Below are 24,331 nucleotides of genomic sequence, written 5' to 3' on the forward strand. Positions count from 1 at the left end.
CAAAGTGGGACGTCGTTGTGAGTCACAAGCCAGTCATACCTAAATGGACACGCCCAGGAAGCTGCCGTCTACTGAATCAGACCATTGGTCCAACATGGTCAGTATTGTCTGATCAGACTGGTAGTCGTTTTCTAGTGCAAGGGTAGTCAAACTGCGGCCCTCCAGATGTCCATGGACTACAATTCCCAAGAGCCCCTGCCAGCATCCGCTGGCAGGGGCTCATGGGAATTGTAGTCCATGGACATCTGGAGGGCCGCAGTTTGACTACCCCTGTTCTGGTGTCTTTCACACCACCCAGTGCTGTATCCTGCCCCTGAAGATGGCGGGGGTTGAACCTGGAGCCTTCACTGCATTCCAAGCAGATGCTCTATTGCTGAGCCATGACCCCTCCCCTGCAAGGGGGGTTCAGCCAAGCTCTCCTGGAGCCCTGAGCGTTTGGCAGCAGCTGCTTGTTTGTGGCCAAGGCTTTCATTCTCTCTCACACAGCAGCAATGCTCATAACCTTCCCATGCTCTCCTGAAGAAACAGACCAGCTACTTAATTTTTTTGACGGCTTCTGAAAAAAGGATTTTAAATCTTGCTGCTTTAGGGCAATCCTAAGACAACTGGTGGGATCCATTAATGCCTGCGGAGCTTAATGGTTTTATTGTGTTTTGCCCAAAAGAGGCGGGTGCAACTTGAAACCAGCATCATTTGAGACAGCATGACCAGAACTCTCACAGTGAGGAACTGTCCCCTCTCTTCTTACACTGGGGATCACCAACCAGTTTCAGTCTGCTGGCAGCTTTGCCACAACATAGTGGGTGAAGCCACAAAATGGCTACCCGTGGATACCTTCAATACGGACAGTACGGAAGCACACGGAAACCAGGTACGACAGAAAGGAACCAATGATCTGTGCCTGGCCAATATCTTCTATGTATACAATAAAACTTAAATGAAGAAAGAAGTCCTTTTTATTTCCTGTTTGAATCTTGATGTATGATGCCATTAAAAGTACCTCAGTTTGGTCGCTTCAGCAGGAAAGAATTAAAAAGCAGCCAAATTGAACCTGGTTCCATTTCAGATCTAGAAATTCTTCGTATTGCCCAGAGAATCTGCACAGAGTATTGCAGAGCAAGGTTTAATGGAGTTCCTTCAGCACTTTTGGAAGGCAGATTCCGGGGGACGCCTGTGGGAGCTAGACTATGTCCGTGTGGTGCTGGCGATAGAGAGACTTCAGGTCATGCGATGTTTTATCGCACCTTTTCTGAATCTCAATGGAAATTTTATATCGGGTGCCTTATAGATGAGAGCACCAATCCCTCTGATTCAATAAGACTCCCCTAAGGAGACACGGCCACCATGTTCTTAGATCATCGGCTGGTGGCAGTTGGCTTAAGTATCCCCATGGCACCCTGGGTAGCTGCAGTGGTTGGGAGAGAGGTGTCTGTTACCACCGTGAATTGTAAACTGTATGGATGATGGTTTTAATGGGTTTTTAATGGGGATTGTATTTTATTTGGGCTTATTATGTAACCCCCCATGAGATGGCTTGCTGTGGGTGGCGGGATATGTTGAATAATAATAATAATAATAATAATAATAATAATAATAATAATAATAATAATAATAATAATAATAATAATAATAATAATACCCTTTTTGTTGACACGATGCCTGAGAGAACTGAGAAGGTAGGGAGATTTCTACAGAGGGTTCAGTTTATTAATCTAATGTATATTTGTTATTTGTTTTGTCAACAGGATCTTCTTTGTATAATGGCCGTAAAAGTGCTAAGGCAGGTATTGTCTTGAGGCTTTACTGTTGAAAAACAATCTTTGGTGGAACCAGCATTGCTTGGTGGATCCATTTGTGAATATTTCCCCCTGGATTAATTTCATTGCACATCGAGATTCAAAGAGGAAATAAAAACCGCTTCTTTGGTCATTTATGCTTGATTGTGTTGCCAAACTAAAGTTTCTATAAATCTGCACAGTCCTTGCAGTAGCCAGCCTGAAAGATGTTATAATCACCCTCATAGCCCACTCGGGATTGTTGATTTAGAGGCTCAACAGGCCAGCAGGTCGTTCACCCCTACCTGACTTCACAATCCTGTTTTCTTTCTGTACCTCCCTCCTCCCCTTCCATCCCACAGTTGATCTCCCCTGCTGTAGAATATTCTCCCTTATCTATCACTGTCCTTGGTTCACATGGCACCTTTAAGACCAACAAAGATTTATTCTTAAAGGTGCTATTGGACTCTGATTTTATTGTGCTACTTCAGCTACTCATTTGAATCTTGGTTCACATGGTAAGGGTTGGAAATTTACTGCCAGGAATGGCAGAGGGCGCAGACCAAGTGTCTCCTGAAGTCGTGCCTCTTACATCAAAAGCCGCCTGTATGAGAACAGCTTCTCTCACTCAAGCTAGCCCCCTATATAGAGAGACCTGAGGGGGCTGCCTTTACTTGTCCCTGTCAATGCTCCTGCTACTGCCAAGCTCTACCTTGTTGTACCCCATGAATCCCTCGATGAAGACTGATTTCTTTGCACCACATCTGTATGGAGCAGTTCTATATGAGGGGGTCTCCTAGGGTCAGTCGGACCAGCCCACGGTTCGTGATAAAGGGTTCTAGTGAAGCAGAAAGCTGACACACCGTGACGTGTTGTTTGGTTGGTCTTAATAAAAGGCATTGTTGGGAGTCTGCATTCCGATTCTTTGGGATCTCACTTTGGGGCTCAGGAACTACTAATGAGTTCTTATTAGGTGATGGTGTCTTAAAGCTACCCTGCGATGCCACCAATGGGTCCACGCTAGCAAAGAGGCCACGGGATGGGAGATGAAGGGTGCTGTGGAGCTGAGGGGACTCAGGAGGGTTGAGATCCGGGGCCGGCCTCACGTTGCAATGCCCTGGGCTGGTCTCAGATGAGAAGGGAGAGTCAGGGTGCCTTTAGCTCCATCCCTTCCTGCCTGGGGAAGCCCAGCCCGTTTCCCTGCAACCGGGCCATTTCTTAGGGAGGCTCTGGGATATGCCTGCCCTGTACAGCTTCCCTTTCTCTCATAGGGCAGGCAGTGTCAAAGCCATCTGTCTGTCTGTTTGTCTTGTCTGTCTGTTTTAGCCATGACTACTGTGACTCCATGTAGTCCTTTTTTGCATCAAGAGCTAGCTTAGTTCTGCAGTGGCTGGGAGGGGTTCAAAGAGGGTTCAGAAAGTGGGGGATGCAGGGCTGGTATCTGCCGTTGTGTCAGGAGGGGCAGGCACTACATCTGCTTGGTTATCTCTGTGTCCTTGGAGTCCTGGCGTGGATGTGGTGTCTGGCTGCTTTTGCGTGTGAAGGAACAGGAGGAGGTGTCTGCAGGAGTTTTTGCACCCGAATGTGGAATTGAAAAGGAGGAATGTAGCCACTGGAGATGTCTTGCTATGCTTGTTTCTGAATAAAGAGATTTTCTTAAACAAATTCTGCTTATTGGGAATGTTGAAGGGAACCTCACAGGCAGTCCTTGGGAGAGGATCACAGTGGGTTGGAACAGCCTACCCAGCTGCCCCCCCACCCCGGTATGGCCAATCCTCTGGCAGAAGCACTGGCTATGGTTCCTTAAAGCATTGCATCTCCCCTCTGCACAAGGCCCATTGATGGGGGAAGCAAGAGACAACCTCCTCCCCCTCAGACAAAGACAGAAGGGGTTACAGAGCCAGTGTGGTGTAGCAGTTAAGAGCTGCAGACTCAGGAGAACTTGTTTAATGACCACACTCCCCTACATGCTGCCAGAGCTGTTCTCGCAGAGCAGTTCTGTTAGAGCTTTCTCAGCCCCACCTACCCATCACGTGGTGTCTGTTGTGGGAAGAGGAAAGGAAAAGTGTTTGTAAGCTGCTTTGGGGCTCCTTCGGAGAGTGAAAAGTGGGGTGTAAAAAAAAGAGCTCTTCTTTTTTGGCCCACAACTGAGAAAGGAAATGAGCCAACCCACCATGCCGCCTTGCATGTGGAAATGCAGCTGCTGCTCTCTGGAGCGCCTTAATCTAGGAGTAGCAGTTGTTGTAACAGTATTACTCTCTGTTAAGAGATTGGTTCTCTAAATGGAAGTTTCCTGTTGAAAACACTGAAATTGATGTCCCTTGAAAAAGCTACACAGCAAAACGTGTTGGGATCTGTTTAATATTCTGCACATTAAAGAAGTCTGAAGACTCCTTTCAAGTCTATTTATTGTAACATTTGATACACCATACTGGTATCCCAGTGCCCTATGACTTGCTTTGCGTCTGGTCCTTCACTGGGTCCTACCCCTCCTATTTCCTTTCTGCTCCCTGGAAGGAGGCGTGCCTCTCGATCTGCTTCCTACACTCTGGGGGGAGGACACTCACCACCACTCCGAACTGTTCGGGCTCCGCCAGCTCACTGTACTCTTCCTTCATTTCGGCAATCATCTTCAGCTTGTCCGGTTCTGGCATTAACTTAATGAGGTTCTGAGAGAGGAATAAAGGGATGCCGCCATTAGTTAACCTGCAGCTGCTTGTCAGGGGAAAAAGACGCTCCGGCTCTGCCTGCAAAGGACATGCGTTAAGTATACCGCAAAGGACAGTGGATCCTCTCCCCCCTCAAAGAAAGGGAAAGTACCTCAAGGAAAAGGACACCCATGTTTCAGGCTTCTGTATCCATGGGCAGAATCTGAAACATCAATTGTGGCAGGAATTTCAACACAAGCATCTTCTTCTGCACCAGAGGAAACTCACTAATCTGACCCCCGTCCACCAGCTCCTTGGCTATTGTGTGTGATCAAGGAAACCTGCGTATCCTGCAACACCATCCTAAGAATATGTTCTGGAAGTAATTCCTATTGAATAGGCATGAGCTGAATTCTGAGTAAACCTGCTTAGGCTGGTAGTGTTGGACACCTGTTGGTGAGAGTGAGGCCCACTTTTAAGTCTGGTCCAAATTCTCTTGGGAGAAGCCTGAGCATCTAGAACAGGGGTAGTCAAACTGCGGCCCTCCAGATGTCCATGGACTACAATTCCCAGAAGCCCCTGCCAGCGAATGCTGGCAGGGGCTTCTGGGAATTGTAGTCCATGGACATCTGGAGGGCCGCAGTTTGACTACCCCTGATCTGGAAGAAAACCTTCCTCTGGTGCCTCTCCTGTGCTAGAGGGGCTGCAAACTGTCTTAGACCCGGCTCAAGGGGCTGACAGACAACCATAGTGGTGAAGGCTGCTAAGAAAATTTGCCTGGAATATGGCAGAACCAAATACAGTGGAATGGCAGATACAGTCAAGCAACCATAAGAGCATCCAGCATCCAGGCCAAATATTAGAGAATATCAACATTCAGAAATAAATATTTCAAGCATCCACATATCTAGGGCAATACACGTTCGTTGGGGCAGGGCAGCAAAGAGATTGTAAGTAAACATACAGCTCCTTGGGAGGGGGGGTCCCAAAATAAGCATCTGGGCAGTCAAAAATTCAAAAACACAAATTCAAGGGAAGGCCAGATCCATGTGCCACTGTGGCAGAAGGGGTTCTAGCAACGGCACAGCACCAAGGCCTTGGAGAAGACAGTAACTCTTGGGGGGGGGGGCAGAGTCTGGCTTTAGTTATATGACGGGCTTGAACAAGAGACAAAAGACTCCCTTTTTCTGGCCTTGGAAAAGGAGGATGGGGTGGCATGCTGTCCAGCTTGCAAGGCAGATGGAGTTCCATGTCCTGGAAATGCTTCTAGAAAAAGAAAGCGGAGAAGTCTTGGGGCAGGAGGCAGTGTGTTAAGGGCAGCCTCTTGGAGCCGGGGTTGTCAGAAGTAGCTCTCCACCGATCTCTACTGAGTCATGCAAGGAAAACATTTTAGCTAGAGATTAAAGTGGTCAGCAAGAGGCAGATCCTTTCTGCAAAACATACTTGATTAATTACTGAGAGATCCTGATTAAAGACCAGGAGCTAGTTTCTCTCTGAGACTGCCCTGGTTTCGTGTAAAGGGCTCAGGGGGGCAGGTGGCATGTCCAGTCCTATCCCCTTCCCTGCTGGTTTCCCATCTTTTTGTCATACGACTGTCAGAGAACAGCTGGCCTCAGAGTATGATGGAGAGGAAAGAGATGGAAAGCATGGGGTCAACTGAAGAGGTTAAAAAATCCACTTTTCTCATCTAAGGTAGCCAGCAAAAACAAGATGCATTTGAAGCAGGGCAGGGGGGTGGAGGGAGTAACGCATTCCGCAAGGCCTGCTCACCCCAAGAAGAACATGCATGCAAGCTTCGGCCTGTGCTCACCTGCACCATGGACTCAGTCAGTACCGCTTCGTTCACTTCCAGGATGACGCTCTTGATCTCCTCATAGGGCATGCGGAAGGAGCCCAAGAAAATGGCTGCCAAGTTCACAGAGAAGCAAAGTAAATCTGTGGGAACAGCCTCATGTCCAGAGCCTTGGGCTGCACAGCTTGACTCCACCCCCACCCCCACCCCCTGGTCTTTGTTCTCTAGGCCAGGGGTAGTCAACCTGTGGTCCTCCAGATGTTCATGGACTACAATTCCAATGAGCCCCTGCCAGCGTTTGCTGGCAGGGGCTCATGGGAATTGTAGTCCATGAACATCTGGAGGACCACAGGTTGACTACCCCTGCTCTAGGCCTTTCAACTAAACTCAGAGCTTTGCCCGAGAATCAGGAGCAATTGCTAGAGGAGGGTCAATAGACATAGGCCAGGGGTGGTCAAACTGTGGCTCTCCAAGTGTCCATGGATTACAATTCCCATGAGCACATGCTGGCAGCGGCTCATGGGAACTGTAGTCCATGGACACCTAGAGAGCCACAGTTTGGCCACCCCTGGCTCTAGAGCCAAGTGTGGGTCACACCAACCCCAGACACAGTTCTTAAAAAACGGTAATCAAAACGGGTAGGGGAAGGTGGGATGCTAGAACGACCAAATACATGAAGATTTTTAGGGGACCTCAACAGATTCTTAGAGATGCTTTACAAAAGGGAAAATTATAGAGGGGAACAGTTGTCAGCAATCAAAGGGCAGATTTTTTTTTTGCCAGAGCACAAAACAGCATGCAGGGAAGTCCTGTGCATGTTTGATGCAAGACCTAGCGTGTGCTCCTTCCTAATAAATGACTCGCAAAAACCCATGTTAGAGCTGCAGAAACTTCCTGGCTTATTAATCAACAAGTCAGCTGTACTGGTTAAGGCGTACAGTTTCAGTAACTGCAAATTGGCTTTTTCGTGCTGGTTTTCTGTTGGTCTCTTGTTCTGAATTTGAACGCAGTTTGGCTCTTCCACTGCAAAATGCTGCAGACTCCTGTGCTGCAGCTAGCACTACTCACAAAGATTCTGGGCGTTCTTTGAATCCAGCACCCGCAGCTCTTTGACCTTCTTCTTGGACTGGGTCTTCTCCTCTCCATTCTCCTGCTGTTTTTTTGCTGTGGGTCAAAGGGATGCAAAATGTCAGCCTCAAGAGAAACCCCTTGACTTTTATTTATTTATTTATTTTATAATTTGTATACCGCTGCTCTCAACCCGGCTTGCGGCGGTTCACAGTAAAACAATAAAAATCAGTAAAACCGCTAAAAAGCCCCTTTAAAACATTAACATTAAACATTAAAGATGGCGATGTCCTGTCTAACTTGTGATCAAAAGCTCTCTCATTGGGAGCGAGGTTCCCGATCTAGCCAACACTAAGGGATCCTCCGTTCGTAACTCCGGGACCCCACCATGGCCGCAACCATATGCCTGGTGGAAGAGCTCCGTCTTGCAGGCCCTGTGGAAAGCTGACAAATCCAACAGGGCCTGTAGTTCTTCCCAGATCTACCAGATTGGGCCCAGCACAAAATATCTCCATAGGATGCTTCCAAAACCTGCTGATCATACTGAGGGTATGAACAATGACCTCCCCACCCCAAATTCCTTGGCAGTGGTACACGAACCCATGAAGCTGCCTTACACTGAATAAAGACCACTGGTTCATCTGGGTCAATACGGACTACTCTGGGCTCCCCCATGTGATGCCCACATGCACCATGGCACCCTTCAGCACCTTTCCTGGAACCCAACAAGTACTTCCAGAAAATGGGATTAGGACCGTTTCCGCACAACCAATATTGTTTGGATTTGCATTTTTAAAGGCTCGACTTTTTTGTGTGTTTGTGCACTAAAATATGCTTCTTCAGGCCAGTCCTGAATTTCCCTCTCACCTGCCCCACAGCAAAGGAATCCCCCAAAACCCAGATTTCATCTTTTCAAGTGGGGTCTAAGGGGGTCTATCTCGGGGTGGCCCAATGGGGAAAGGCATACAATTGGGGTTTTCCCTGCCCCTGTCACTTTGAGTTGTTTGGGAACACCCCTTTTCTCGTCACTGTCCTCCCCCCTCTTTCAAAAAATATGCCTTTTTTTTAAAGGGTGATCATGTTACAATGATGTTTCTTAAATTTTAAAGAAAGGAATCTTGCAGTCTTTAAGTCTTACACAGCAATGTTATAACATTATAACCCAGGGTTTACAAAAAATACATTCAGGAGATTTTGGGGGGGAGGAGGAAATGCGATCAAGGGCACAGAATGGAGGGCTTAAGGGGCACAACACAAACAAAGGGGCAAGCAGGCACTATTTTGCAAAAAACAATTTTGGAAAAGAGGAAGGGAGCCAAGCGTGATGGGAGGCTGCCTCCGTCGGACTCGGTGCAGAAAGCATGTCATGAATTTTCAGTCTGGGAAATGAGGGAAGGAAAGCCCCAAAGCAGAAAGGCTGGAGTCGACTCGCAACATCCACAGGAAATCCAAAGTGAGGCTAGAACAAGGTTGGTCTCCTAATGAGGAAATGGCCTCTGTGAGACTTTTGCCCAGCTAGCATTTTGATTGGCCAATGGAGATCTGACTGGCTTTGCAGATTTTCAAATGTGTTGCCGAGGCAGCATCTGCCGCCACGGCACCCGGATCTTTACTGCGTGGCTGAGGGTAAGCTGGGGCAGCCATTTTGTGGCTGGCTCCACTTCCTGCAGCAGCCATTCTGGGCCTGTCCCCACCAAGTTGTGTCAAAATCCCAACAGGGCCCACAAGCTCATAAATGTTGGGGACCGCTGTTCTACTGAGACCACCAGCAGCAGCTTTCCAGAGCCTGAGGCAAAGGCCTTTTGCATCACCTGCTACCTGACCCTTTACCGGAGATGCTAGGGGCTGAACCTGCATCCCTCTGACATGCAAAGCAGATGCTCTGCCCTCCTCAGAGGGTAGATGGGGACAGGTACTCATACAACCGAAAAAAGATCCTTGGAAAGATCCACCATCTGCCCTGGCCTGCACCCCACTCCTCGTACAGTACTGGTGACACAGTGCTAATGGAAAAAGACTCAGGACTGCTCCTGCGCCAGGCCTTAAGCTGTGACCAAAGATTTCCTGGACAGGGAACTTGGCATCTGATCTGTGGATTCGCTGCCTCAGCGCAGCCTCTGACACAGTCCAACTGCAAGGTCCTTTCGGTCCTAGAGATCCTGCGGCTCAACGCCATAAACTTTCCAGCCGGCGACTGAGCAACCTGGCTCAGGTAGCAAACACCTCCACCTCCAGCTAGCCAGGCAAGAATACAGGGGGAAATGGGGAAATGGCTGCCTCTTCCCTTCAGCTCAAGCGCATGACTTGAATGACTTAACACAGCATTGTGCACGTGGAGGCAGGAACCTTGGCGCGTTATTGCTTTTGTAGGACGCGTGGCTTTGTGGAACTGTTGCCAAGGCTGCCCTCCACATGCCTGTGGCCCTGCACGCTAGATTCAGCTCCTGCAAGATCAAGGGGCAGTCCAGATTCCACCTCAAGAGCTGTGCCTTCTGTACTTTGAGGGTTCTTGTCCCCCCACCCCTCCCAAAAAAGACACAACATCCTCCCCACACTCCCACACACCACTTCTCGGAGAGGAGAGAAGCTGACTCACAAGTTCTCAGTTACATCCGAGGGCAAGGCAGATCATTTCTTGGAACAATCGCCGGGCGGCAAGTCTGCGTTTTTATAAAAGCCAGCCGGACGCCAGCCAAGACAACAAAGGAAGGGAGAGGGATAAACAGGACGCCAGGGACAGTGCCCTGCTGCCAGGGGTTCTCTGCTCGGCTCCGTCTCTAGGACAGCTCTCAAGCCCCACACGAGGCTGTGCAAAGGGCAGGCCTTGTCCGAGCGTCTCCCTCCCTGGCTTACGTGTCGCTTGTCTGTAACGCCAGTTGAAAGGAACACCATTACCTGGGGTCCAACAGGCCAATGGGTAGGGACACAACCCCTCAGGGACATAATGAAGGAAAAGCAGGGTGGAGTGTTTTGCGTGCGAGGAGAGCGGCCAACACCAGCCATCCACAGCGATTGGCAGCCCTGCTCTCTCGACACAGGCTCCCTCCCTAGGTCAGAATCACTGTTGCTAAGGGGTTCAGAGTCACTGACCTAGATTTCTGTGCATTTGCACACATGAAAGGCGCTGGGACTGAAAGGCAGGCGGGCTGCCTGCAGCATATCTCGGTGCAAAAATGGAGGGGGGGGGGGGTGCGAGAGATGCAAGAACTGGGGGAGAGATGTGCCTGTGAAGGGGGAGAGTAGGGAAAAGGCAGGGTTGGAAAAAAGCCTCCTGCGTTATAATAAGAAATGGAGCTTGCTTTGCATCTATTTGTTGGGGGGCATCTGGGTGTTAAATAAGGGGCCCTGCTTTCATGGAAGAAGCATAACCTGTGCACACTTTGGCTTGCAGAAGACAGCTACGCAATGGGGTGTCTCTTGATGTTAAAAGAGTCCTTTCCATATCTAAAACTAGCAGGAGACTGACAAGGTAGCTTTCTGTATGGAGGAAACCTTTGAAGAATTCGATCGCAGGAGTCATACCTGAAGTGGTATAGCCCTGACACAAGCTTAGTAACGCCGAACAAGACAAAGGGGATCTCAGATTAGTGAAGACATGCGAGAAAGGAGAGCTGGGGATCTCTTGACAGAAGCCCCCTTGCCTCACATCCAGGGAAGGTGGGCAGAAATAAGCAGTGTGGGGGCCACTGCGCTGGAAACATCAGTGCACGGCAGAGGGAGTCTCGAAGAAGCTGCTGGGCTTGTCAAAACGGAGGTGGCCACCAGTCAGCACGGCATCAAATAAATCTCTGCATTGCGGAAGCTCATCTTGGAGTGTAGAGCTCATCACAGCAACCCCCTCGAGGGAACATGGCCAAGGAGTCCCCCCCTCTGGGCTTCTGCCCGTCCTAAGCACACCGGCCACATCTGTCTTGGGGGCATGGGACTTAATTCATTTCAGTGCCACGGCTAGCACCAGCTCCGCAGCCTCAGCACGCACATCTGCACACCCACCCCTTCCACTGCGCACAGAGACCAGGAAAAGGCAATGCAGGAGTGTGCGTGTGTGGGGGAGGAGGGGGTTATGCAAGATGTCAGAATAGGATTTCTGCTCCAGATCGGAGAAGGTGGAAGAGACACACACTTTTGAGGTTGCTATGGCTCCTGGTGCTTATTTACTGGAAGGAGCCATTTTACATTCAAGGCCTCCGGAAAGCAGGAGCAGATACAGAAGAACCAGATTTGCCATTAATCTCATTCCAACAGCCACTGTTGGCCCTCTGCTGCCCTGGAGATTCCCCCCTCTGCAATTCGGGACAGGAGCTTTGCTTCTGGTTTATCCGGGGGCCGACTAATTCCTTCCCAACACATGTAAAAGAAATCAAAACGTGCAGGGAGACGACTGCTGACTTCTCTCTTCCTCCCTCTGCTGGGCATGAAGCGCTCATGCAGAGCTGGAACATTTCCCCCTCCATGAGCAGAAGACTGGGGGGTTGGGGGGAAAAGCAATCAGCCCCACATGGCCTCTTCGCCCCTGAATGCAGCTGCAGATTGTACCAGGTGCAGAAGCATCTGTCCTGGGGGCACAGCTGGGGCATCCCTCTAGCATGACCCAAAGGATTCCTGAGGCTACAGGGGGCAGGCACCCTCGCCAGAGCCAGTGTGGAGATCCCAGGCAAAAGAGGGGGTGCAGAAGAAGAGGGGGCAGACACAATCCCTCCTTTGCTGCTTTGTGAGAAACAAAACTGGCCGGCTGGCCCCTCCATCTGCCTGGGAGGGTGTGTGTGTGTGTCTGTGTGCAAAAACTGAGCAAGCAAAACTATCCCAATGCCGTCTCTGACTCAGCTTTCCATCCCCCCCTCCCAGACTCCTCCCTGGCTCAGGCTGTTATTCTTCTGCGCCACAAACACAAAATGGAGGCTGGTGGGCAGGGAAACAGCCTCCCTAAGATGGCCGAATGCGGCAGAGGAAGGCAGGGCACTGCAAAATAGGGCAACAGCACCACCTGGTGCCTGAAAAGTCCAAGGCACCCTTTCCCTGGAAAATCCCCCTTTTCCGCCGTCTGGAAAGAACAGGATGAAGAAAGAGTTGGACTTTCGCCATCACTTGGGGCAGGGGAGGGTGGAAAAGGCAGAAAGGCGCAGGGGGTTATTATTTGCAATGAGACGGGAATTGATTCCCAATGGTGCAAGCCCTTTTTCCGCGGGACACTTTGGCCCTGCTCATTTTTTGATTGTCATCCTGCATATTGGAGGGGAGGGAACACACAGAGGAGTCTGTGTATGATAGACCTCTTTAAGTATTTGAAAGGCTGTCACTTGGAGGAGGGCAGGATGCTGTTTCTGCTGGCTGCAGAGGAGAGGACACGCAGTAATGGGTTTAAACTACAAGTACAAGGATATAGGCTTGATATCAAGAAAAAAAATTTCACAGTCAGAGTAGTTCAGCAGTGGAATAGGCTGCCTAAGGAGGTGGTGAGCTCCCCCTCACTGGCAGTCTTCAAGCAAACGTTGGATACACACTTTTCTTGGATGCTTAAGATGCTTTGGGCTGATCCTGCATTGAGCAGGGGGTTGGACTAGATGGCCTGTGTAGCCCCTTCCAACTCTATGATTCTGTGATTCTATGAGTCAAAGGAGCAGCAGCCCCAGATTGTGGGAAAGATCAGCGCCCACCCGATGCTCTCCTTCCCCTTCAGAGGCGGTCAACGGAAGGAAAAGCAGAAGGCTGGGTGTTCCTTCACAAAGGAAGTGACTGAAGTATGGAATTCTCTGCCAGAGGATGCAGTGATGGCCAAAGAATAGGCAGCTTTTCAAGGGGTCATACAAGACAAGAGGCATGGAGGATGGGTCTAGCAGTGGCTCCTGGTCATGGTGACCGAGGGGAGCCTCTGAGGCAGTCAATTCTGAAGCAGAGTCAGGAGGAAACCTCAGGGGGAGGCCTCGGCTTCCATGCCCTGCTGGCTGCTGTGTGGGACTAAATGCCCCAATGGGGCTGATCCAGCAGAGCACCTCATGATTTAGAGCGGCTGAAACTGGTGCGCAGGAGGAAGGTTCTTCCCGCACTACAGCTGTGTTTTATTCTCCCAGGGCAATCCCCACACCCAGGCTGAGGAAACCGAAGCAGGCCTTGGTCTTCAGCCCTTCAGAGCGGCCTGCCCCAAACTTCAGAAGCGCCGCTGCCGGGCACTCAATAAAAAGCTTCACGCCTGGTGGGATTCTTGCCACGAAGGCTGGCCCAGGTGGGCTGAAGTCTGCCACAGCAAGGTGCTTCCGGAGCAAGAGTGCCCACTCAAGGTCACGTACCTCAAGATCGGTCATGCCTCGAGCACTGGAGGGATGCTGAGCATGCCTGGAGGATTCAAGGGAGAGAAAACATGGCTCTCTTTTGAGTGGTGAGGGAAGGGGCACAAAACAGCAGGCAGATCTGCCCAGCCACTGAGCTGGATCCCACGGATCCATGGCACTCACACAGGAGCAGGGACCTTCTCCTGACATAAGCGGCTCAAAAGAGGAAGGCTCCTTTTCACCAGGGGAAAGCACATTCCCTTGTGACGTGGCTGTGCTGGATCGAGCCCCTCATTAGGAGGCTCACCTGCCTGCCTTGGCAACACCAGGAGGCCAGGGTTCAGCAAGAGAGCTGCAGCTTCTAGAAACCGCCGTAAGCCATTTTCCCAGCATGGCTGGGGTGACTCAGTGCTGGGAAAGGGCAGATGAGACGGATTAGGGTGGTTCTACCTCCCCCTGCAGCTTAAGAGCGCTGCCAATACCGCAGGGCATGAATGAAGCACCCAGGTACGCCTCTGTGGAGAAAGAGAGAAAGAGAAAGAAAGAACAGGCCCCAGTGGGAAGGGCAGCAGAGTCGAGCTGTTACAAAGAGCTGAATAGCACTGAAGAATCCAGGGGGCCCACAGAAATGCAAGAAGGGCCAGGGTCCCATTCAAAGCCTACGAGGCAACCTCCCAGCACTGTGCAATGCAGGAGTGTGCGTGTGTGGGGGAGAATGCCAACCTCCAGGTGGGGGCCTGGGGACTCCCTGGAATCCCAGCTCATCTCCAGACTCCAAAGATCAGAAAATCTGGAGGAAATGGCTGCTTGGGAGTGGCCTTGTGCCCACTGAGGTCCCTGTCCTCCCAGGCTCCACTCCCTAATCCCCAAGAGTTTCCTAACCCAGAGGGCCCTGGCAGCCCCGTGCCTGCACAGGCATGCCGAAAGCAGGGGGGACAGCCCTCCACATGTTTGTCGTTTCCCTAAAGGGAGCTGCTCTCCAGATCTGCCTGATACAAGGGGGGGGGCCGCCTGCGTGAACCCGTGCAGGTGATGCCTCCCGGGCCAGATCAGGAGCAGATGGCCTCGGCCCCCGATTGTCCTTCCATGGGGGCTTTTCTCTCTCATGCACACTACCAAAAATGCTGACAAATCTCCCGTGTGACACCAAAAAGGAAAAACAAAGGAGCCCGGCAATGTGATCTCTCTCTTGCAGAGAGCAACAGATGGAGAAGGCAACAAGCACTGGCAGGCTAACAAAAGCCAGGATTGGTGGGAAAGGAACACCCTGGCTTTTCCTGCCTTTGTTTCCGAGAAAGGAGGCCAGCAGGAGGGGAGGGGGGAGGAGGGAGGAGGGATGGGCGGAGGGGAGGGGGGAGGAAATGGGGAGGGGGGAGGGAGCCAGCCACCGCCCGGATGACACAATGTCAGCCGACCTGCTCCTCCAATCAGGTAGCTCTGACGTCGCCGCCAGGAACCGAGCCAAAGTGGCTCAACTGCGCACATCTGGCGGATGAAAAGGGCACTGCAGGAATGGAAGTCAGGCACACAATTTAAAGGGAAAAGACACTTTCCCTCCAGGAAAAGAAGGATTTCTCCTTTGAGCAGGGCCCCAAGAGTGCAAGAGAGCCCCGGGAATCCAAAGCAGAGCAGGCCCCTGTGGGGGGAATCTCCTAAGGACATTTATAAGCCTCACAAGCATCCTGATGTGCAGAGCAGAAGTACAGGGGGCAAGTCCCTTCTCCTGGACTAGTTGTTCTGGCTACTCTCTGCTGGGGCAAATGGGAGACTCTGGCAAACGATGCCTCCGTCCCACTAGATGCCTGTGGGAAGGACTTAGAGGCTTTTCAAAGCTTATACCCTGAAATTCTGGCTGGTCTTTAATGGGCTGCTGGACTCGAACCTAGCTGTTCTACTGCAAGCCAGCACGGCTCCACCTCTGACACTCTCCTCCAGTCAGCTGGCTGGCACACGGGGGCCAGGGATGCCTGGATGTGGTAAAGAAGGCAAAGGCAGTCTTGGGCTGTGTCAACAGAGATACCGCATCGAGATCACCAGATGTCCTAGTCCCGCTGTATACCGCATTGGTCAGGTGACCCCACCTGGAGGACTGTGTGCAGTTTGGGAGGCCTTTCGAAAGGATGTGGACAAAACTCAGCAGGTTCCTCCTGGCAGCAGACCCGCATCAATGGGCTTAAACTACATGTAGAACGGCACCAACTAGATATCAGGAAAAAAAGTTTCCCAGTCAGAGTAGTTCAGGCTGCCCAAGGAGGTAGCAAGTTCCACCTCGCTGGCGGTCTTCAAGCAGTGGCTGGACAGATATTACCCTGGATGTTCCAGGCTGATACTGCTTTGAGCAGAGGGTGGGACTAGATGGCCTGTTTGGCCCCTTCCAACTCTAGGATTCCTTAATGCAGATGCCTATAAACATAATGGTGCCTGTGCGGGCTGTCAGTGCCTACCTGGGTCCCAGGTACATAGCCAGACTGGTACCTACCTGGGTCCCAGTACCCAGCCATGCAGCTTCCCTGCACAGCCCATGATGTTGCACTGAGTCACTTCAGAGGACCCATTTCCACCCCAGCCGATAAGCCGGGAGAAGAAGCACTGCCACAACTATCCTCGTACAACTATCAGGTTAGTTTCACTGCATACATATTCATACCACGGTCCCACTGCTGGTCACTGCCTGCTAGAGAGATCCTGCACCTCCTCGTCCCAACTGTACCATTGTAAGCATGTTCCTGAAAGACCCTGGCAACGAAGGAGTCTGATGTGCCCTAACAGGTAATCTCTCTCATTTGGGTACCCACCCCATGAATGAAAAAGGTTCCCAGCATTCTGTGCACAGGTCTACATAGCTATCCTGCTCCCCTCAATGAAATCTGGCCCACAGCAATCCTTGCAAAAAGTCAACAAAGGGTGGGTGGGTGTGGGTATCTGTCCCTGCTCTTTAAAACGACAGCACCAAAGTTTCTGAGATGCGAAAGGCTTGCAGGAGTGCTTCTGACCTAGGCCGGAAGCTGAGAATGAAGACATGAGGCATCATTCCTGCCCCTCCCCTGGACATAGCAAAAAGCTTGCCAAGATATGTAAGAAAAGAACCCCAAATGCTCCTAAATCCAATAATTAATTCCAAAGGCTGCTGTAGAAGTCACGTATAGCTGCCAGGGTAGCCTTCTGAAACGGATTTCCCTCCATGTTGTATTCAGAGTAGCAAAGTAAGGGGCTCAAAAGTGTGTGTGAGTGTGTGCTCTTGTGCAGGTAGGGTGGGGGAGCTTTAAAAAAGGGGGGTCTGAGATGCTGAATCAAACAGATAACTAGCCTCAGGCAGGCAAAACACACAGAATGTCTGCCCTCTACTGGCAAAGAGTAGAATTGCACATTACTTTTTACATCATAAAGATATCTAAAAAGTTTGCTCCTAACTATCAATATTTCCAAGTCAAGCCTTCCACTGTTTTCTGAATGGTGTTTATTAAGAGCACAAAGAGAGGCAGAGCAAAAGTGACCTGCCTTCACTGTGTAAATGGGGTGGCAGCACAGTCCAAGGCAATGCCACTCTTAGTATTCATACGGCCTACAGACCTGACTCTGGGGCTACTTCTCTACCCACATCGGAGGGCGGGAGGAGAAGCAAAACTCTTTCCAGGTGCAAGGATGCCCGGGCTACCCCTTAACCCAGGGGTAGTCAAACTGCGGCCCTCCAGATGTTCATGGACTACAATTCCCACGAGCCCCTGCCAGCATTCGCTGGCAGGGGCTCGTGGGAATTGTAGTCCATGGACATCTGGAGGGCCGCAATTTGACTACCCCTGCCTTAACCCATCTGGTTGCCATTCTGATCTCTTCACAGTCTTTTCTGCTTGATCAGAACTGGAGCCACCAACCAAGGACCCCTAAGTCTTTCTGAAGACTAAAGGAAGTTCACACTGGCCTTTGGGGCAAGGAGCCAAAGTTGAGCTCTTGTTAGACAGCCGCATCTGCCCTCTTCAAAGTTTCTACCGCCTCTTGTTCTGCGCTCAGCTTAATTGCAGAAGATAGTTTGAAATCCCGTCTGCCAAGGGTCAGCACGGTAGTATGAAGCTGCTCCCCCAAAACTACGTTCTGTTTATTTGTTTAGGTTTTATGAAGAAGAAGAGTTAGTTTTGATGCCCCACTTTATCCGAAGGAGTCTCAAAGCGGCTCACAATCGCCTTCCCCTCCTCTCCCCACAACAGGCACCCTGTGAGGGAAGTGAAGCTGAGAGAGCCCTGATATTACGGAAGAAGAGTTGGTTCTTATATGCCTCTTTTCTCTACCCAAAGAAGTCTCAAAGTGGCTTACACTTGCCTTCCCATTCCTCTCCCCACAACAGGCACCCTGTGAGGGAGGTGAGGCTGAGAGAGCCCTAATATTACTGAAAAAGAAGAGCTGGTTCTTATACGCCGCTTTTCTCTACCTGAAGGAGTCTCAAAGTAGCTTCCAATCACCTTCCCTTTCCTCTCCCCATAACAGGCACCCTGTGAGGGAGGTGAGGCTGAGAGAGCCCTGATATTACTGAAGAAGAGTTGGTTCTTATATGCCTCTTTTCTCTACCCAAAGGAGCCACAATTGCCTTCCCCTCCTCTCCCCACAACAGGCACCCTGTGAGGGAGGTGAGGCTTACAGTGCTGCTTGGGTCAATACAGCACTATCAGGGCTGGGACAAGCCCAGGGTCACCCAGCCAGCTGCATGGGGAGTAGAAGTGGAAAATCAAACACAGTTCACTCTTAAACACACACCAAGTTTTTCTTGCCGTAATGTGTCTTAAAATATAGGTCTTCCCTTTTCACTTCACAACAATCCTGTGAGGCAGGTCAGGCTGAGAGTGTACGAGTGGCCCAAGGTCACCCAGACAGCTTGCACAGCTGAAAGGAAATCCAAACTAGTCCAGCCTTGTCACTACTACACCACACTGGCTCTTACTCCCACCCCTGTTTTATCTTCTTCCGCCACCTCAGACTTTATCCAAGAAATATAAAGTCAGCCAATACAGAAGAAAGGAGACTCCTCCAAACTGTATAGCCTGAGCACAGAAATTGGGTCCCATTAGTATGGAGCATGCCCACTAATGCTGATAAGATGCTGAATGGCTCTTTAGGATCTGGCCACAGGCTGTCAGATCTCCTACGGCAAGTTGCTGGCATCCGCCTGGTCCCAGTTCTTCCCATCCCAGCTGCATCGGGTCCGTTCTCCTCCCCTTGCCTCAAAAGCGCTGGTGTGCCAAGCGACAGGCCTGGAAGCCAAGGCCAGGCCACAAGGCACCACATGGCCTGCTGCAGGTTTCCTGGGATCCACACCCTGGTGCCCCAAAGCCGTGTGTGCTTGTGAGGTGGCTGAGAAACTGAGTTTGACACCAGGAAGTCAGACCCTCTCCTCCGCCAGCACTCCCACAACAGCCACCGTGGCCCCTTCAGCCACAATGCAAACAGGCACAAAGGACAGCCAACACAGAGTGCTTTTTATGCCCTAAAACTGCACCCAGATGTACCGGAAGCATGAGTAGCAGACATACGTCCCTGACCACTCGACACCCATGTGAGTGGAAGCCTAATCTTAGAGTTGTGGTGGACAACTCACTGCAGATGTCCATTCAGTGTGCAACCACAACAAAAAAAGACAAATGCGACATGTGGGGTAGAGCCAGTGTGCTGTAGTGGTCAAGAGCAGTGGTCTCTAATCTGGAGAACTGGGGTTGATTCCCTGCTCCTCCGCATGCAGCCTGCTGGGTGACCTTGGGCCAGTCCCAGTTCTCTTGGAGTTCTCTCAGCCCTACTTGCCTCACGGTACATCTATTGTGGGGAGGGCAGTCAAAGTTCCCCAGAGCTCTCTCACTTCCACCTCCCTCACAGGGTGTCTGTTGTGGGGAGAGGAAAAGGAAGCTGCTTTAAGACTCCTTCGGGTAGAGAAAAGCGGCATATAAGAACCAACTCTTCTTCTTCAGTAATATCGGGGCTCTCAGCCTCACAACCCTCACACGGTGTCTGTGGTGGGGAGAGGAAAAGGAAGGTGATTGTAAACTGCTTTGAGACTCCTTCAGGTAGAGAAAAGCGGCATATAAGAACCAACTCTTTTTCAGTAATATCAGGGCTCTCTCAGCCTCACCTCCCTCACAGGGTGTCTGCTGTGGGGAGAGGAAGGGAAGGTGATTGAAAGCTGCTTTGAGAGTCCTTCGGATAGTGAAAAGCAGGGTATAAAAACCAAAGATATTAAAGCACTGGAGAAGGTGCAGAAAAGAACAACTAAAATGTTTAAGGAGATTGATGGGAGTACCTTCCCTATGAAGAAAGGTGAAAGAGGTAACTCCTGTTCACCTGGGAGAAATGACAGCTGAGTGGGGACATTATAGAGGTTTACAAAATTATGGGATAGAGAGTCAGAGAAAGACGTACTTTTCTCCCTTTCTCACAATACAAGACATTCACAATACTATGAAATGTATGAGGAGCGGGCTTAGAACGGATAAAAGGAAGCCCTTCTTCTCCCAAAGAGTCACAAACAGGTGGAATTCACTGCTGCAGGAAGTGGTGGCGGCTACAAGCATCGATAGCTTCAAGAGGGGGCTGGAGAACCTTCTGAGCAAAGGTCCATCAGTGGTTCTCAGCCACAAAGCATCAAGGGAACTCTCTCTCTCTCTCTGGGGCAGTGATGCTCTATAGCAGAGCAAACGCTGGCAGGGGCTCATGGGAATTGTAGTCCATGGACATCTGGAGGGCCGCAGTTTGACTACCCCTGTTCTAGGCCATAGCAGCAATGGGGGCCAAATCATTTTTCTCAGTCCCCAGAGCTGAGCAGTCCAGTAAAGTCCCTTCAAACGGTTAAGGGGCTTTGACATCCTTGCTCCGCCATGCCGATGGGAATGCTTTCCTGGTGTACTACAACCCTCAGCAGATAAGGGAGCTTGGGGCCCTCCCATCCATCTCCCCAGGGACCAGCACCCAGCCTCTTCTGGGAAGGAAAGGAAGCCATCCTCTGGGGTCTGTTGTTTTCAAAGGTTGGAAGGTCAGGGGAGCTGTAGTCTCTGAGCATGTTAGGTGCAAGCAAGGGGCAGCAGGACGGGATTCATCAGGCTCAACTTGGACTGTGAGTCCAAGGCCCGGTTCATGATCACCCTGGGCAACTCTCCGCATCTGACCACCTGACCCTGTGACTCCTGAGAGCCTTTCAACACCAGGGCTCGGAGATTTATCTGAATTAGAGTGTTTCTCTCTTACATCACCCCACTGTCTCAGATGGTGCAGTCAGGTGACTTAAGTTCCCCTTTACCTTCGAGATGCATCTGGTAGGGAACCATCATTCTGTACCTGCATGACGCCATTGGGGGAGAACACCCGCCATGTCAGCAGGCAAAGCATTAAGAACATAAAGCTATTGACAAGCTATGGATCACTGAGGCAGTGATCTTTTGACAACTTCACAATAAGGCAAGCATTTATGCTCGTGAGTTTTAATGCCCTCCTCTCTGCTCTTCTCCAAGGGAGATTTTCAAAAATGCCCTACTCTGTCCCTGTGATTCTGGCGGTGTTGAAACCATCTTACATGTGCTTTTCTATTGTCTGCCCCATGCCATATTCGTGGGCAGCTCATCCATCCACTTTTTTCTAAACGATGTGGATTGGACGAGGAGGCAAAGATCGTTTCCATGCTAGGAGGTCTCATAATTGCCAATCAAGACTTTATGGGTTTTTTTGGTCTTCTTTCTCATATGCCAAGAAAGGTCTTCTGGTCCTGAATATAAAGCCACCTCGTCTTTGGTTTCCAATAAAATCCAGAAGCAGCAACCGGGACCTCAAAGCCATGACCTGATCCTTCCACGGGCTGAATGAGAACTCACAGGCAAAGCTGAGCCAGGGAGCAGCTGCTGGCAGAAGGGGCCCTGTCCGCTACAAACAGGCCATGCTCTTCCACCCCTGATATAAAACATTTTCCAGCCTTTCAGGAGATACCGCTGCTTATTTTCTTGGGGTGGGGGAGAGCTCCACCATCACTGCCCTCTTCTCCTAGAGCCGTAGCCTTCTCGTCTGACAAATTATCTGAAGATGTTTTTTAATTACTGTGTGCCGCAGGTACTGTGAAGGCCTTTGCTTCTATTAGTTTCAGTGACGGCTTAAACGTCTGGCGTTTTATTTTGCTTTCAGATGTTATGGTTTCAAAATCTAATCTATCTGGTTACAGGATGCTGGAGACCTACCGATAAAAATTGTATTTTGCACTATTCTAGTCACTAGTCCAAACAAAAATAACCTTCCATATGGACAAATTTTACCTTTGAAAAGGAATTGTACACTTCAGTGTCCCTATGTTACTTGAGCCAAATCCCTAATCTGCAGGTTTAGATCAGAGAGGGTTTTCTGGGACAGTTGGTAGATCATTTAGCGAGGGAAGATAAAATTATGAGACCAACTCTTTTCACCAACAAGAGAGGTTCAGAAAGGTAGTCATGTTGGCCTGCAAGAGAACACTTAAATTTGAGTCCAGGAGCACTGTGGAGACCATAAGATTGGGGGGGGGGGGGTGTCTAAGGTTTTGAGAGTCAAAGTTCTCTGCATCAGATACAATCTGACAGACAGAGCTTTGTCACATGAAAGTGGATACCTCCAAAATCTTCCTGGTCTTTGCTGTGATACTGGATTTGAAACTAGTTCTTTTCACCAACAGATTATCAACATAATCTGAACTTGTGTTTTGGACACCAGAATATCATCACTTATCATGTTATATTATAGGGAAAGATTATTCATAAGCATCAGCACCACAATCTCTGGTTGTCTTGACTATCCTCCATACAGGATTTCATAGAACATCCAATTTGGTGGACAGATTGCTTTGTTCTGCTTTTCCATAGAAGCGTTCAGGTCATTCAAAAGGCTGACATTAAGTCTAAAAGTTCTTCTCAGTTCAACGGATCAGAAAAGTTTGAAACTGCAGTTTACAATCTGCAATTGTTTAGGTTATCGTGTGTCCACACAAACTGGCCAAAGTGTCAATCAGGACTTCATAACTAAAAGCAACAATCAACCTCTTTAGATGAATATCCTTGCTATTCGGACAAAGATTTTTGCCTTAAAGGATATCCCTCAAATCTGCAGCTATAGAGCAGATTCTAGGATGGGACGCGTATAGGATTTATACTCTCCATATGTTATCTCCTCAAGGATTTAATGATAAATTAAACTGGTCAGCTTTTAAATAAAAAGGTTATAATGCTAAAGGATTTTTTGGTTCCGTGGATATTTGTGCTCCTTTTGTTACCTCCTGCTCCTATGCACAAATGTTATTTTTCTATTTTGCCCATTATTTATATATGATGATGTTAATTCTATTTTTTATTTTGTAACTGTACTAGATGGTTTTGTAATGTACACGTCCACTACTTGTTGCTTATCTGTTTCTTTCCATTCCTTGGTGGGAAGGCCTCTTCCCTCTGATTAGTTGTCTGAATCCCCACCAGTCACACAAACTCTTGGCTTAACTTACCTCACAGGGCTGTGGTTGCTATGAGGACAAACCATTCAGTTGCTTTGGGAAGAAATGCAAAATATAAGCACAACATATTTTTAACAGTGCTTCGCTGTTAAAATAACAGCCTAAGGGTTGGGTGGGTAGAGAGTGGGCATGGCCTGCCCGAAGCAGGGCCCAATTGGGACATGCTTTGCCCCTGGTCGCTGACTGTAAGGTGACAGGGGAGGCTGGGGGGGGGAAGCCTCTCCCCCCCCCCCGACCTTCCCTGTCACTTTACAATGGTGCCGTGGCCTCCTCCCACCCTGGGCCTTCCCTGTCAGACTGGACAACTCCTCCCCTCCCTCTTCCTATCACTAAGTTTTAGCACCCGTTGTATTCCTGAATACAACAGGCTTTGGCCCTAGTAAAATATAAAAGCCAAACAGCAGTGGATGACTTAACTATTCTGCAGAGCAGTGGCTAGACTTTGGGGTAAGCAAGGTCAGGATGAAGAGGGATGGGACAGAAAGGAAAGGGTGACATTCCAAGCAGGAGCAGGAGCCCGAAGCCAGAGCATGACTTCTTCCCCACTGGAGGAGACACAAATGTGCCCTCCTTCCGCAAGCCACAGATGTGCATGGGGATCTGCGCACATTCACTGTGGAACAAATTACATGCTGATTGGGGCAAAAGGCAGAGGGAGATAGAGGGAAGTGCAATTTCAAAACATTTAAGATAAGCAGATGAGCTTCATCAGTGAAATGTTTCAGAGCCTGCAAGACTTTCCTTTTGCTGCCAGAAGGTGGCAGCCAAACCACACCTTTGAGAGGATGGGATAATTATTGACAGAAGTATGGGAAAGTTTTCCACTGAATTAACTGATATTTTGAAAGCCAGAGAACGCTTTAGCCTGCATCAGTTTATTCTGGATCTAGAAAAAGACTACCCACATGACAACCTTTTAAACTATTGCTAAATTCACGGTGACTTCTCTTCAACAGCCTTCATGTGAACATAGGAAGCCGCCTTCTACTGAATTAGATCACTGGTCAGTCCCGGTGGGTATTCCCTGCTCAGACGTCAGCAGCTCTCTGGAATCTCAGGCTCGGGCCTTTCGCTGCCTGGTCCATTTTTAAGGGGAAATGCCAAGGACTGAATCTGGGATCTTCTGCACGCCAAGCAGAGGCTCTACCACTGAGCCACAGTCCCTTCCAAAGAGCCATATTGGGGTATGCATTAAAACCATCCTTGGCCCCAAAGCCATAGGTTTTAAATGTACAGGGCTGACATTTCAAGCAGCAAAGGCAGGCAGTTCACGTCACATGAGCCAACGAAGC

General features: G+C 49.8%; 1 protein-coding gene across 1 annotated transcript in view; it reads right to left on the minus strand.

Annotated features, from left to right (window-relative positions):
* DIAPH1 (diaphanous related formin 1) overlaps positions 1–24,331 on the minus strand; it is a 112,962-nt gene that overhangs the window by 24,342 nt on the left and 64,289 nt on the right. Inside the window, exons 19-21 of the mRNA XM_077310851.1 lie at positions 7,284–7,379; positions 6,234–6,328; positions 4,343–4,444 (exon numbers count right to left, since the gene is read on the minus strand). Coding sequence (XP_077166966.1) covers positions 4,343–4,444; positions 6,234–6,328; positions 7,284–7,379 — 293 coding nt within the window. The remainder of the gene's footprint in view (positions 1–4,342; positions 4,445–6,233; positions 6,329–7,283; positions 7,380–24,331) is intronic.

The sequence above is a fragment of the Paroedura picta genome, chromosome 14 (genome assembly GCF_049243985.1).
Source record: "Paroedura picta isolate Pp20150507F chromosome 14, Ppicta_v3.0, whole genome shotgun sequence".
Classification (NCBI taxonomy): Eukaryota; Metazoa; Chordata; class Lepidosauria; order Squamata; family Gekkonidae; genus Paroedura; species Paroedura picta.